The sequence below is a fragment of the Anoplolepis gracilipes genome, chromosome 6 (assembly GCF_047496725.1).
Source record: "Anoplolepis gracilipes chromosome 6, ASM4749672v1, whole genome shotgun sequence".
Classification (NCBI taxonomy): domain Eukaryota; kingdom Metazoa; phylum Arthropoda; class Insecta; order Hymenoptera; family Formicidae; genus Anoplolepis; species Anoplolepis gracilipes.
The window spans coordinates 9,731,836-9,748,439 of NC_132975.1; the positions used below are offsets into that span (position 1 = coordinate 9,731,836).

Genomic DNA, 16,604 nt, shown 5'->3' on the forward strand with positions numbered 1-16,604 from the left:
GAATTAACATATTTTATGCTACTTTTTATTTCTCATTTATGAACTTGTCAATTAATCTAACAGTAAAAAGATAAAGCGAAAAATATATATATTTTACAAAGACAGATCTCTCTGATAGATATTGTTATATCCAAGAGTTTTTAATGCGAGTTTACGTGAATTACAATTGTTTAAAAAAACACATTTTTAATAAAGAAAACTCTCACAATCTAACAGTGGAACAGACGATGATATATCTATATAAAAAGTAAAAGTCTATGTTTCAACTTGCTTTAACTTGCTGAATTTAAATTTTCTGCGATTACGCTGTAATTATGACATGGGACTTGTATTCATTGCACGGAAGCTAAGTAGTTAATGCAATCGACACAAGACACTGCAAGATCGCATACAAAATCACATAAATCAACTTAAAATTTACAAATTATGATTTGAGTTTGGATATAACATGTCCTGGAAAAAATATAGTACACACAATCGAAAGAGAGTGATTATTTTCCAACTATACTAATTCAATTAACTGCGTCATTATAATATTAGTGAAAATAGATGTAAAAATCAAAGTGATAAGTTATAAAAATAGACGCTGATATCTTTGCCTATTTATAGATTAATTGTAGATTAATCAGGACAAGTAATAATTAATAATAATTGAATACTGATGTATTTTTATAACAACTAAAAAAATCTACATAATTAATTTAAGTATTTCTTAATTTTAAGAGTGTGTGATACATGTGTAACATCTATTAACGAATGAAAAAAAAAACATCATAGAATTTAGATTATCTAGACATTAATTAAATGATATTAATATGATATGCAGATAATATTACTTTGAATCTTTTGTCGACAAAATTGATTTCGTCCATACTAGTTTCTTATCGTCTCATCTATTGTCGAGTCTTTTTATGTAAGCGATTTAATTAAATTTCTATATATATAGTTCTTGATAAAACTAAATTACAAAACTCGATATACGTTCATCATTCATTTAAATGGTTTATTGCTAAGCATGTCTATTTGATTCTTATCTTATGTTCACAATCAAATCTTTAATAATTAACCAAACAAAACTCAGATTCAGACAATTTGCGGTTAATATAACGAGAATATATATCTGTTGTTAGCGCTCTTATTAATACTAGAAATTTCACTAATGAAATTTTTTTACGTTGACAAAATGAGAAACGTAAAACGAAAACATATTCAAATTGAAATGTAATCGACAGGATACGGAAGTAGCCAACTACTGCGTAAGCATCTGAATCACATACTTATTGTTAGCTTATTACATGTTAGTCGTTGATGTCGCTTGTCTTATTACGTAGTAATAGTTGAATAACATAATGGATAATATGTGCGCGGGGAAACTATTTCCTCCTGTATTTCCAACTTTTTTAACATCCTCAAACAAATTTCATATTATTAAGAAGGCGACCTCTCTCTTTCTCTCTCCTTCTTTTTTCTTCTTATTTTTTTCTATTTTTCTCCCTTGTCTTTCTTCGATCGAGTAGTTCCGAACTTTCCTTTGTCGCGACCTTTAATCGCACGTCTTCCACCAAGTTACGTTGTGCTCGTCGTTAGCTTCGTAGTTGAAAACTAATTATGGTGTACGGAGAACTATCCGCCATTGGCTGGTGTTCCCATGAAATTGCCATGTCTGCGCGTTCTCGGCTATCAATAATTCGTACATGATTCAATCGATGAAGCGAACGTTAGCCATGCATTGTCGATTCTCGTTCGCTCATTTTACCCGTAAACTGTGCACAGCTTCGACTTTTATTGGACATGCACAAACAGTTTTATTTCATTTGCTAATAAAAAAAAACTTTATTATACCGTGAAGATTCACAGTACATTTTAAATCTTATTATTTTAATCCTGTGATGCAGTTTATTTATGTATATAATTTAGCACCTATGTACAGTAAATCAACAATTGATATAAAAAAAAAAAAAAAAAATATTTGTGATACGAATTTAATTAAAATTACGGAAATCAGTCTGTCTAAAGAAGCATCTTCTATCTTGGAGTAGCGAGTTTGTGCCGAGATGAGCGACGATGGTGGGATAGGAAGTTCCTCGTTCATCAGGAAGGTTTGTCGGATGATCAATTGGATATTGCTGGCCAGTCGCTCTCTCTTCTTACTTTCTCCCTCTCTCTTTCTCTTTCTTTCTTTCTTTCTCCAACTTCCTCTCGCCCTCTTCACTTCCCGGCCCATTAGCCCCGAGACGCGGGGATCGGATAATTAGCGAAGCATTCGCCCGATTCTTGCCTCCTTCTTCCTCCGTCCTCTTCCTTCCTGCACGGCGAGGAGAGTCCTTAATAATTGTAACTGGACACGGAGCCAGCAGCTTCACCTACAGCGTAGAGCTCGTCTCTTCTCGCTCTCTCACATCCTATTCCTTACCTCGTCCGCATCTCCTCTCGTTCCCCCCTCCCCTCCTCCCCTGCGTATTCTCTCTCTTCTTCCCACCTGCGCTGTCTTTCCGAGCGCGCTGCCCACTTTACAATACACTTTGTCCATCTGCCTTTTAAGGAGTGAAAAAAATGAAAAAAGGGGGCGTGGCCAGGGAGATCAAAGGGTGCCGCCGCCGGTGCCTCCACCACCCAGCACCAACGAGCGAAGGTAAGAGAGGTGCGAAGGGAGCGAGAAAGAGAGAGGATCATAGAGACGAGACACACAACACAACACGACACAACACAACACAACACAACACAACACCGCCACACATCGCACCGCATCGCGCGCACGATGGTATGCACGCCACACGCTAAGCTCGCCGCTCGCTCGCGGCGCGAGTTACTAAGGCCCGCGTGCTAACCACGCTAACGCTTTACGATACAGCCCGACTGTGGGTATACTGGCTACCACATGTAATATTCGCTCGTCCGATGTCCGATGTTTCGTTCTCTGACATCTCGCTACGTGTCAAATGAAAGATTATTGCACGAAAAATAACGAAAGATAGAAATAGGAAACGCGAAATATGTTACATATAAAATACATTACATTATAATTCATACGACAACACTACTTCAACATTCTATAATAAAATACGATTTTTGCGATATATAATTGTTTAGATAATTTTTATAATTCTTATTTATATGAAATACAATTTTTTCTAGCTAGTTGAAACACACATCTATTATCTGACAAATGTATTTTATGTGTTTTGTGCGTGTGTCGTGTGTATTACATTTATTTAATTTTATAAAAGATATGAAGTACCTATATATTTTCGCGAAATATATATGTAACTTTGTAAAATATAGGCAATCTATCTAAAGAGGGAATTAAGGACTTACACGGATTATTTACACAAATGTGCTCTCGATAGCTTGCACAGGCATCGATACTTGCGTGTTTTCGTATGTGTGCTCTCATTTATGTACCTGCGGCACGGGCTTGCTGCGTTCGATACTAGCCTGTCAAGCTGACACGCTTAACGAAGATAAGTGAGAACGGTGAGAAAGGAAGTGCCTCGTTTATCTGGAAGGTTTCTCGAATAACATATTCGATGCTGCGTGCTGCCTCCATAATGATCATAATAATATTTGCCGCTACTGTAACGCCAGTAAGTATCCTTCATTATCGGCCTTTTCGCCTTTACCTCGGGCCCTGTTCTTCCTTCCGTTTTTAAGTCGCTTCGCGCGCCGTAAATAAAATTCGAGTTACAAATTACAGGATTATTTTTATAAATCTTTACCGGCGCAAGAAATTTCCGCGGAAACGGTACGGTATGAATAAAATGAGTGAATGAAATTAGTAATAATACTTAAGGATATAAATTAGCGTATGAGCGTTATTGCATCCAATGTGGTAATCAACGCGAACAATGCGAATATTGTATGCTTCATCTTGTGCGATTAACACGAAAGAAATACTACAATCAGTTTGAAAGCCGGCCTTAGTGGTCGAATCTTCACGAGAAATACCATTCAGAAGTTAGTAATAACCGTGGCTTTTACACGCAAGAATACGTCCAAGGTTCCTGAGGCTGACCGTCGTGGTTTGGCAAAATTTTGATTTTGCACAGGATGACGATGACTTCACAAAAGCGCCGTATGCGCGGTTGAAGCAGAAGGCTTGACCAAAAGAGACAAAAAGAACCGCATATGTGTCTTTATCGATATTTTTAACATTTTAAAATGGCGCACTAAATATAAAGCACAACTTATTGTTAGTATATAACATATGCTTGTTTATAGTTTCAAGATATAATTTATATAATTTTGCAAAATTATAGCATGTCATTTAATTTGGCTATCTTATTGTAAATATACATAACACAAATCTTTTTTCTTCTTTTTTTTTTATAGAAGAGTTTTAATTACGTGCATTATATTTGCCACTATTCTTAGTAAGATAAAATTTAAAAAGCAACTATGCATTTAAAAGGTAAAATAACTTTCGCAAAAATTGATAAGTGTCACAATATCTTCGTAAAAGTACAATAACGTTGGCCCATAGTAAAGTGAAATTAATTTATTTCTCTTTTCTCTTGAATATTTTTGTCGAAATGTGCAAATGCAAAAACATAAACGCGGAATACGCGGCTATTTGCGAATTGATACAGCCCAGCGAAATAATCTTGTTTCGCGTCGTTCTCCAAATTGGGCACTCTAATTGATAGACGCATAAAATACGTAGTATGAGTAATGAAGTTGGCGTTGGTGGCCGAACGACCTGCTAATGAATTCCGGACGCTGTTTGCCGGCTATTTATTCGAAGCATCGAATATACTACATCCCGAGTAATTGGTTAATAAAACCCCGGAAGGCCGCGCTCTTTTCGGCGTGATTAATTGTGCCCCCGAGCTGTTCTGTTCTTATTTTGAGACACACGGACAACAGTCTCCTTGCGTCTCGACACTCGGCTACTTTCCCTTCCTTGAGCAAACGGCGTATCATTTATCAACTATGCAATATTGATTTATAAACCTCACTTGGATCTTATAAAAATAAGAAAATATAATTTGCCAGATAAATGAGGGTTTAAATCGCGCAAAAAGATTACTGTTTCATTAAGCTATTAAGATATCATGGATTTTTTAAGAAAATTGGATTATTTAAAATTGTCTTCTTCTAGCTGTACATGTTTTTGAAAAATGGCGATTTAATTTTTTGCATATAATTTGGTATCATAACACCAAAGTGTATCAAATATTTATTAAAAAAAAAATCGAAATATTCTTTAGGAAGAAGCTAATATTATTTAAAGTCTCTTAAACATGTTATAATAAAATTGCTTATGAAATTCATTTTTCAAAGGTGATTAATTTTGTAAGAAAATAAATCTATTTTGTTTTTCTTTTAAACTCGTGTTATTCTATATTTTCTACATTTAAATAAGCGCATATCAAAGCGGACAAATTTAGCAATCTACATGTAGAGAAAGAGTGGATTTAAAATTTACAAATAACAATTCCGGTATCGCGAGAAACAAGCGACTCTAAACACGTTGTTACAGCGTTACTTAATGTAACTTTTATGCATCCGTAAAGGGAGACACGCCCGCGCATTCGGTCTGAGACGAGTCATCATCTGTCTACGGGCACTCAACGCCGAGAATCGAATTTTATATGGAGATTGCCGTTGTTCCCAGGAGCACTAAAGAGAGTTAAGTGTCTCTTAAAATGGCTGTCGTTTGCTCGTAAGAGGGGTAGCTTCCTTTTCTGCGTCAGGACGATCTGTCTCTCTTCTTCTTTCTCCCGCGCCTGGTATTATTATTACAAAGAGGAGTCCGCGGCATAAATAAATCGTAAATCACACGCCGTCATAAATGTCAAAAACCTTCGAGACAGTTCGGAACGCGCGATCACCGCACAATGGCGATGCAATTTTGCAATTTTAACGCTTATAACCCCCCACCTTCCTCGCGTTTCTGCCGCAGTCGCGGACGAGATGCGGCTAAAAAACGATATTTTTTGCGACGTATACAGAATGTCAGTGTGACTCGTATTGCGACGGTTTGACTGTCGTAATGATAAACCGAGGCTCACCGTTTTGTCAAAATGTCCTGCAACTTGTTAATGTAATCGTGGATTATATTTTTTTTTGAAAATTATTATATTTTAAAAAGTAAAGATTAAATAAAGTTTCTAAGTGCAGATAGTACAATATTTTAAATGAATATGAAAAAAAACAGAAACAAATGCATATTTTAAGAAAATTACCAATATGCATTTAGCATTAAATAGAATGAATTAAATTTTCGACGCGCGCGTACAATGAACAGAAGTAAAAAAAAAAAAAAAAGGAAAATTCTCCGAGTATGTACTAATTGTAAGTATCAACCCCTCGTTGGTTTATGCCAAACATTTAATTTGCGGCGTGCATACGTTCGCCTATCTACCCCAGACATCGCATTCGAGCCTTCGTTGGATAACGAGACTACGAGTTGCGAGTTGTTAACAACGGAGTTTAATTGCCTACTGCGTTTGTTCTCGCTGGAGTTCATTCGAAACAGCGAGTTGGAGTTTTCATCAAATTTGCATAAATATCAGAGAAGCGGCAAAACGTCACAACAATAATTCACTCGAAACGTCAGACTGATTGATGGTGGATATAGATTTCAGTATAAAATATGTATATATATAAAATATTTTTATATATTTTAATAGAAGTCTCTCTATAATTTTTCAAGTAATCTATATATATATAGTTATATATATAGTTGAGTAATCTATTTTTTTTGTTATATAAATAAACTGCTTTCTTAAAGGTTCTTTATATTATTCTTACATAGTATTTTTTCCGATTAAGACTTTAAGATAATAATTTTACATACGTATATGCCGAACCAATCGATGATAAACAGGCAAACTTGTATATCGAGACAGCATACTGTCTCGATGTTTCATGAGTGTTGCGTGTATGAACAATACGTAGTGTTAAATTAATTAGTATAAAAAGCAAAAGAAAGAGCTCTCGTATCCGTCTATAACCCTGAAATATCAATAGCGTTCTTTTCGAGGGAATTACGTCTTTATTATACGTTACAACTATAGCCAGCCACCTGTTTACTCCTTTTTCTACCTCTCGCTTCGAATTAACGTTACTTTAGGAACAGCGGCCGAAAGATCTCGGGGAACTTAACTGGTGATCCATCCGCTGAAAATAAGGGGGAAGAATCTATATCCGCGCCTTTATTGAGACACCTGACAGACGCAGCTGATCATTGTCCAATGAAAACTTTGAAAGGGAAACGAGAATACAACCGCAAGAGCATTGGATGCTCCCTCGACGGCCAATAGCGTGGCGAAAATCGTCACGAAAATACCGCCTGTTCGATCGATCGTTCATTGCGAACAAAAAAAAAAAAAAAAAAAAAAAACATATATTGCACGATATTCGAAAATAACAAGTAGAAAATAGCAAATGGAGGGAAATTGTACTTTTGCTATATTTATAAAAAATATTAAATATAAAATACTGTAAGAGAGTTACATATTGAACGCATAATTTGTCTTTTTAAAATCAAAATTCGTTCTGTTTAATGCTAAATGCATATTGATTCTTTTCTTAAAATATGCATTTCCATTTTTTATATTCATTTAAAATATTTGTACTACCTGCACTTAGAAACTCTATCTAATCTTTACTTTTTAAAATATAATTTCAAAAAAAAATCTTTAACTATTTTTCATTTATAGTCTTTGATCAACTTTGAATAAATTTTTATTTAGAGCTTGAGAAGACGTAATGTTTGACTATCTCTTAACTTTCGATTTTAAATACTTTTATAATTAAATATTAAAATAAAATTTTGATAAATTATTAATATTGAATGAAAAAAATTTATTTATATGTATGAAAAGACTTTTGCATGAAATAAAAAATTAATGTTTCTAGTTGAACGATAATCGATTAATAATTTTTTACATCTGTGTTTTCTCTCCGTCTCCTTCTCTCTACCCTTTAGAATATATTTTAAACATATGTGTGTGTGTGTGTGTGTGTGTGTGTGTGTGTGTGCGAAACAAGTACGCGATAAAAATAAACTCCAACTTTTTGGCTGTTATTATTAAGCCGAGACATTTATTAACCGCAGTTTTATTAATATTTTTCTTCGAACCGGGTGCGGTATATCACACCGCTAAAGTCTGACGGCAATGGACGATGAATCGATCGGTGAAGGCACGATCGTTTCTTTTTGTATCTTCCCTTTTTTTCTCTCGCTCGCAATAAAGAGGCACGTATACTATACGTGCACGTCGGGCACGTTGAACGAAACGATTGGGCGCAATGTACACGGAGCACGACTGTGGCGAATGAACGTAGCGAGTTCCCGAAGGAGCTACGCTCCGCTGCGCGACGTAACGACTCGCTAAGTACGTACTTGTAGGCGGTTATTTTTCCACTGATATTAGGAGAGAAGAGAGGCCGCCTTGTATTTTTTCGCCATCTTTGATACAAATGCACACGAGGGTGCTCCCTTTTGCATATACGCGACTCCATAAGCTGACACGCAATTAGGGTCTCTCACTCTCTTCGCGTCGCGTCTTTATTTTTTTTCCCTCCTCCTGACAAAATTGATCTACTTAAATTATTACGTTAAAAAAGACCGTGACGATCAAGATATAGAAACAGAGAATGGTATAATAATGCTAAAGTAAAGTTAGACCCCATTCCATGTTCTTCGTAATATTCCTTGGGGAAAAAAGTTAGAGAAATTTTTTTTTTTTAATTTGTGATGGAAACTGTCAAGTGATTTTTTAATTCATAGTGAGAGCGGTTTTTTTATTAGTAAAAACATTTGGATATATAATATTACCATAATATTATATAATAATATTAAAAATTATTATATAATAATAAAATTGTTTTACAAGTCAAGAAAGAGCTTTCTACAATAATTTATATTTAAATATGAAAAAAATATTGCAAATTTATTGCAACACAACTGTAAAATAACTTTAGCTAAAATGACTCTATATCAAATATTCCTATTCATCTCTTTATCTGTAAGATTTTAGAACATATTAAATTTTTTTTAAATACTTTTTCTTCTATTTTAAGATTATGTAAAAAGTCTCGAAATTTTTTACTTTTTCCAAAATTTAATATAATCCTCATATAATAAATTCATCGATACATCTATTCGCTTGATGCATTGAACCACAAATGGACTTGGACACATTTATGGCATCCTGCGGTTATCAAACTATAAAGTTTGATGACCGTAATAGTCTGACCTGATCCCATACGTCATTCATCAATTTCTCTAAGACGTACTAGGTTATTAAATCACCGATATTATACGAAACGATAATGGAACATAATAATTCGTTTCCAGAGACAATTCAATTTTCATAAGACTATGACGGCGCGCAAGCCACTATCCTTCCCTTCAATTAACGAGAGCGCGATTCTCCCACGGAATAAAATGATCAGGGAGGATTTGTACACGCGCGCGCACGCCCGTGCTTCCCATCGCATCGGCATCGCGTGGCTCCGAGCTCCGAGCTCCGAGCTCCGCCGACGAGATTCCTCATCCGGCTCGGCCGTCAGCTCTCCCGGCTCTTTCGGAGATGTAAAAGTTGGGCGCTTGGCTCTGGCGCGGCGTCAAGCGCTCATTATTAATACGCGAGGCGGTGCTTGTGCTAAAGCAGCGGCAAGCATTCACGTGTTTTTCCTCGGGGCGCCCGGCAGGGAAACGGGATGAAACTTTGCAAGCGAGGGGGGCGTAGGAGATGGTGAAAAAGGAGGACGAAGACGAAGGGTGGTTCGTATCGAACAGAGCACCTGCCGCCTCTAAATCTCGCTACTTAAGGCTGCTAAGTGTCACGGCCGTGAAGAGGAGCCTCTTGCCGTTGCATTTAATTGGCTAGTCTCATACGCTCGCTATTTCTAGCGAGCAGAGTCGTTGTTAGCCCATTACCACGCGGTAAACGCGAGTGTGGCGCGAGACCGGCTCGATTTCGCGGAAATATATCCACGTGTGCCATCTGAACGGCAAATCGAGTGCTACCATCAAAAGACTTAAACGCGCGTGTAAATTAGATGCGAATTTAACCGTTCGGTCATTCGGGATGTGAATAGAGAAATCTATGAAACGGCAAAACTGCGAGTAGGTTACTTTCAAATAGGTGTTGCAAATATGTATATTTAATGCGTGCTAATTAATAGCCGACATACTATCGTCTACTTTTAACAATTTTTTTAATCTTAAATGTAAAATATCAATATGCAATTATTTATTTAGCCAAATAATTTTAATTAATTTTTATTCTTTGTCGCGAAAATGTTTTTGCTACTTTTGCCTACTAATGTTATTTAATATTATTTAATTTAATACAACGTTTCTGGCAGAAAATCTTTAAATGAATGCCAGATAATAAATAAATTACAAGCAGTATTATTCTTGAGGTTCGCATGTTCACACACGATTTAACAAACTTGCTTTCTCGTCATTTTTACGTGTTCTCTGGCATTTCGCACGCACGAAATTGTATCGCGTTAAGTAACCAGCGGTTGTTAATAGTCGGCAACTAACCAAAGTGTAGAGGCGTCGTGACACATGTTGCAAAACGTTGCCAAATTCCAGTAACAAATGCGTCACGGTTACCCAATGCATCCGACAGGTGCACGTAAATTAATAAGCCGTCTAACTTACGACACACTGAATATAAATTGGATGATATTACAGAGAAAAAAAGAGGAAAGAAATTTCTCATATCTCTCTCTCTCTCTTTCTCCCCTGTGACATTCTTATTAGGAGTAAAACGCATCGAGAAGTCCTTTGAACGACTGTCCCGCCTCTCTCCGAATCTCCGAATTTGCGATTCCACAAAATCCACGAATCGATTGGACATAGCTAATTTAATAAGCAGCGCGGACTTTACGAGCCGATTCAGCAGCCGCAGCAGCAGTAGCGGCAGCGGCAGCAGTTGCAGTCGAGATTTAAAAGCCGCTTTGCAACTACCCTCCCTCCCACCCATTCACGTTCCACCGCAACTCTTTCTCGTTTCGTCTGTCTGTTGCACGGTCCATGGACAGCATCGTTCTCGGCGCAAGCCGGCCGGCTTAATGTTGTTTTAATTAAGTAGGCGGTTAGCCGAAAAGAATGTCGAGTCGGTACTTTCGGTCTCGTCGACTTCCCCTGCCGCTACCTCCTCTCTTTTCCTCCTTCACCCTCCCCCCCCCCTTCTATCTCTCTCTCTATATTTCGAGAGGTGCCGCGTAACTCAAGTCGCATGTGTTCTTCGTATGTTCAGACGCAATGGACGATTTCGCTTGACTAATCGCCGTCTTTTTAATCCCCTCTACGATGTGAAGGGAAAGGAAGACGTCGTGCTCTCCGCGTAAAATGTTCCTCGTGTTTATCTACAAGCTTGGATCAACCGTCGTACGCGACGGTTAGCATCAATGTTTGAAGACGGGGTTGCGAGTGCCAAAAATAAATTGTCATTTCATTTAAAATTGTCGAGAATTAATGGTTTATTTACCTGATTTCGAGATTATCTTAATCTTGAGATTCTCTTCATGGTGCTTCATTCTTCGTTGCATTGTTGTACAATTTTCCATGATTTTGCACAAAAAAATCGCTGTAAAAAAATTAAAAATTATTTTAAAAATACGGGAATATACATATGTTTATAGCTCATGTTTGTATAGGTTCTTTTATATCAGTTTTTCCTATCAATTAAAAGATTTGATTAATTCGAGATTTTATGCTTTCTATATACACGATTAATGCATAATATGACCAGTGATGGAAAGAGAGAGAGAAAAGTGTTCAGACTTAATTATTCCATATAATTTGATTTTAAAACACAAAACTGTATCTTTCGCGGAAAAGATGGTATTAAGATTAAGATGAAATCGATTTCCTGATGATGTAGACTATTAGCGAGGTTAATGAGCGATGTTAAATCGTGACCGGCTCCTTTCGCTGAGAACGTGTTTATGTATAATACACATCTGGATATATTATTAACTGATGCAATCGCATTTTTTAACGAGTGTCATGCAAATTAATTCATCTCTATTTTCTAAACAAATATAATATATAAATTAATAATAAATAACACACACAATTCGCATAAAGAATTTTAATATAATTAATAAAAATATCAATTATTATTTTAGATTAATTTTATGTAACGTGAAAAAGAATTTTGTAAATTCTCACGACTTTCAAATTTTTATATGAATTATACGTGAAAGACGAGTTGAAGGATGCCATGGTTGCATCTCTCTCCATATATAGCCGCTTCAGCAGACCGTAAAATTGCCGTGTAAAAATGTATAAAAATGGTACGTCTGCCAGTACATAAAAGCGCGCTTATTATCAGCTGAATTAACCTAGTGTTCGGCTGGAACAATTCTTCACAAGCATAAAGCAACGAAACTCTTTGTATTAAGAAAGAAGATTCACTCTTTGTGCTAAATTACACTAGCACAAAATTATCACAAATTATACACCGTGTTATTTGTGAGAATCCAGAATAAAATGACGATACATAGGGCATAAAGTTTTAATTATAATTTCCTCAAATTACTAGTAAGAAGAAGTAATAAAAAATGATTTGTTACTGAAAATGCGATTACGCAGTGCGTAATGTCATTCTGACACTTATTGTTGTCGCGATAGAAGTGAATAATAATCACTCATAAAAATTCTTTAATTGACAATCTTATTGTTTACCGATATTTATTTGATATCTAAAAAGAAATGTAAATTAAAAAATTCAATAATTACTTTTCGTGTGTGCAAAATCGCTTCTTTCACTTTTGTTTCATTTATTCAGTTTTTGTGCGCTTCTTTCTGCAATTAGGATTATAATTGCAAAATTTTAATGTTCACGAAAATTGAAAAAAAAAAAGAGAAATTTTCGAATATTATCGATTTACACAATCAAAATCTCTCTCTTTCATTACCGTATCAGTTATGCAATTTTTTTTCAACGCGATTAATAACTATAAAAGTGTGCCTCGCAATTTCTCCACATTTTCGCGTGTCGCAAATCGCTCCCGGTGCATTCGGGAAGCTGCAATCACGGCGGATCGTCACCGAGGCAGGCGGTTGAAATCTGAGAGAAGAAACTTCCCGCGAATTCCGCTATAGCTTTGCGGTAATAGCTGTCCGGACAAGCAACTCCGTTCTGCATTTACGTCGGACAATTATAAATCGTATCTCATCACCTTTCCTCGCCTCTGTTTCGCCGTGATTTTTATCGGCGTCGCAATCACGCCGGCGACTCTCATCCGTAACCGCTTTAATCACATTTTAACTGTACCGAGCGTCCGTGATTACTATGTACACGTTCGAAGAGCACAGTTAGAGAGCTCGAAACACGATATGCACGTTGTTAAATAATGCGATGCGATGATCTGCAAGAAAGTCGAACGACGCGAATTATTTGCAAACTATCAATCATTGTTTCATGTGTTGCTACTTGCAATTACACTGTATTTCATATATCTCAGCGACTAGGGCGTGTAGTACTTCTCTTTTAATCGATCCACCTTAGCTGATATTTTCTTACAGAATAAAATATTAGGTACTTAAAAAGAGGAAACTGATTTAAAAAAAAATTATTTGCATATGCGGTATTCTTGCAAGTCGGCGAGATTGTATATGAAATACGATGTAATCGCAAGCAATATAACAATGATATTAGCAAATAATTAGCGTCATTCAACTTTCTTGCAAATCATCGTATTGAACGTGTAGACATACTGATTTCGAAATTGTTAATTATTTGTTATTTCCTCCTTTTTTTTTGCGTTATTATACTTTGTATTAATTGATAAGATTATATATAATCTGAACTAATACATATATATAATATCAGGGTACTTACAGAGCAACGACGTAGATGCGATCATTTTATATAAGGTAATATTAATTTACACTTCCCATGATATTTTGCGCGCGTGACAATGCAAATGGCATATCTAGAAACCCCGTAATATTAAAACACTACTGCCATCGTATGCTGAATTCGAGAACTATTAATGAATAATAAATAGATGTTTAACAGTCGGTACAGTCGGTAATTTTACATTTTGATATAAGAAAGCACAATTAATAGTTATAGCCACAAGATTTTATTTTACTTTACTATCATTCTACGATGAAAATATTGAATATTTAATATCATTGATATCGTCGATAATACTATAGTATTATTGACGAATAAACAGCTCAACAGATAAGTCAAAGGCGATGAACTCCAAGATTATCAAATAATCTCTTGTAAATATCTTTGTTTTAATTACAAAGGGAATTAAGTAAAATATGTAATTTTGCAATAATGCAATTTATGTGAGAGAAAAAAAATTGTAATTTAAGTAAGACATTTATATTTATATCATATATTGCAAGACCAAGTGAAAGATTACAAAAGATATTAATTCAGCAAAAAGCTAAAGCTACTACTGCGTTAATTATGTTACAGATTGTGGATGGAAATACCTGATGGAAAAAAGGAGAGGATAAAAGGCAAAGAGAAGAGAAGAGAAGAGAATCTGTTTTCGTCGACGCTCTCCATTTACGTCATTCAAATGCGGAGTGCGGAGCAATGTTGACACATGCGCGCACGTGTCTGCGTTGGCAGGCCTGGAATCGCAGTGAGCGAAAAAATTGATGAGCTGTGAACACATCGCGTATATCCGCAGTGCGCGTCGTGCACGGTGCGGTTGTGCAGCGAGGGAACGCGTGCGACACATTTATATATACGCAAACACTGGCGGAGAGCATCGCGATTGTTGTCGTCGTCGAAAAGGTCGTGGTGCGAGATCCTAGCAGTTGGCCTAGCCTGAACTCGTGGTCGCGGAGATGATCGTCGCTCCTAAGGATCGCGGCGAGACGAGCCTGACGACGAGCCGGAAGCCCATCGCGGCGGGAATGTGAGGTGAGAAACGCGCTTCGCGAGAGCGTCGTCGCGTCCGCGCGTCCGCGCGTCGTCGTCGACCTGGCCCAGTTGAAGAGGAAGAGACGCGTTCACGAACGTCGCGTGGGCTTGCTTTATATGCTATACGCTTTACACGTTCGCGGGAAGCGAATTCGGCGAATACGTACAGACCATGGCGGATTTCGACGCGATCTACGAGGAGGAGGAGGAGGAGAACGAGCAGAATTTGGAGGAACACTACGTCGCGATGGTGCCGGACCCGATTGTGATTCGCGGGGCTGGCAATATGACGGTGTAAGTTGAAATCGGTGGAAAAAATGTATGTATGTTCACATAATCAGACGGATGTATCGGAGAGTTCTTTGTTGTCTGGAGAGGATGGGGGAGGCGGGGGGAGGAGGACTCACGCGCTCTTTCACAAAGGGAGACAAACAATGGATCACCTGATTTCGGTCAATTTCGCGAACGTCTTGTACTAAACGCGCAATGATGCGCGTCGTTGTCGTCATAGTCGTTATTAAATTGTGTTATTGAGTTTTTTCCGTGATAACGAATGCATATTCAGCACGATCGCGCGAATTGTTTTGTACGTACATACATATAATCAAATCATTATTCCATCAATCTTGAAGTTGAATGAATATTTTTTTTGAATTCGTAAATAAGGAAAATAAAACAATGTTTTATGTGTACATACATATGTATATGACTATAAAATACATTTGTTGTCGATAGAGTTGTCTGTGCATTATCTGTGCAATTTTAAGCTGCATTTGTAATTGCATACAAATATGTAAATGTATGATAAATTACACTTATTTCCAATAAAAAGATATTTAAACACATTTTTTATTCAGCATAATTGTAAGTTCTGCAATCAGTAAACAATATTATTCAAATATCTGATCTGTATAATACAAACTAACATTATTTTAATATGTATAAATATAACAAAAGTTATTGTTAATTTTTTAAAAATAATAAAATAATAAAAATTTTATTAGCTATATTGACATTCAGTTTTTCAAAGTTCCCTAACTTTGAAGATTAGATAAATCCTGTTGACTTAATGTGTAAAAAAGTATGCACTATCTTATATGTAGCTTTATTTGAAAGGCCTTGAATTAAAAGTCTTATATAATGCCATTAATTTTAGATTGATGGTTGTATGATTATTCATATGTTGAAAGAAGATTATTGATCTATGCAATACTTTTTCCTTCTTGGTTTTAGATTCGGTCTCAGTAATCGTTTTGAATCAGAGTTTCCTAATGGCCTGATATCCCGGGTGGCACCAGAAGAATTTAAAGCAACCGTTATGAGAATAAATAGTGTACTGAAAAAGACTTTACCTGTTAATGTTAAGTGGTTATTCTGCGGTTGTGTATGCTGCTGCTGTACCCTAGGATGTTCTCTGTGGCCTGTCATTTGTTTGAGCAAAAGGGTAAGATATAATTATTAATTGAATATAAGTATTATTACTTAAGATTTTTATAGCATTTGTGAAACAAATGTTTAATATAAGTTAAATATTTAAATATATACATATATATATATATATATATATATATATATATATATCTTTTTTTATAGACTCAACACTCATTAAACAAATTGTTAGAATGGGAAAACAGTAGACTTTATCATAAACTTGGATTACATTGGAGATTGGCAAAACAAAGATGCGATAGCTCTTCTATGATGGAATATGTAAGACATTACAAAATTGTA

At 36.1% G+C, this 16,604-nt stretch overlaps 1 protein-coding gene across 1 annotated transcript in view; it reads left to right on the forward strand.

Moving 5' to 3' along the window:
- LOC140667315 (cysteine-rich hydrophobic domain-containing protein 2) overlaps positions 1-16,604 on the forward strand; it is a 169,631-nt gene that overhangs the window by 148,364 nt on the left and 4,663 nt on the right. The window contains exons 4-6 of the mRNA XM_072895128.1: positions 14,418-15,167; positions 16,107-16,317; positions 16,467-16,583. Of these exons, the coding sequence (XP_072751229.1) occupies positions 15,046-15,167; positions 16,107-16,317; positions 16,467-16,583 (450 nt within the window). The 5' untranslated portion in view covers positions 14,418-15,045. The remainder of the gene's footprint in view (positions 1-14,417; positions 15,168-16,106; positions 16,318-16,466; positions 16,584-16,604) is intronic.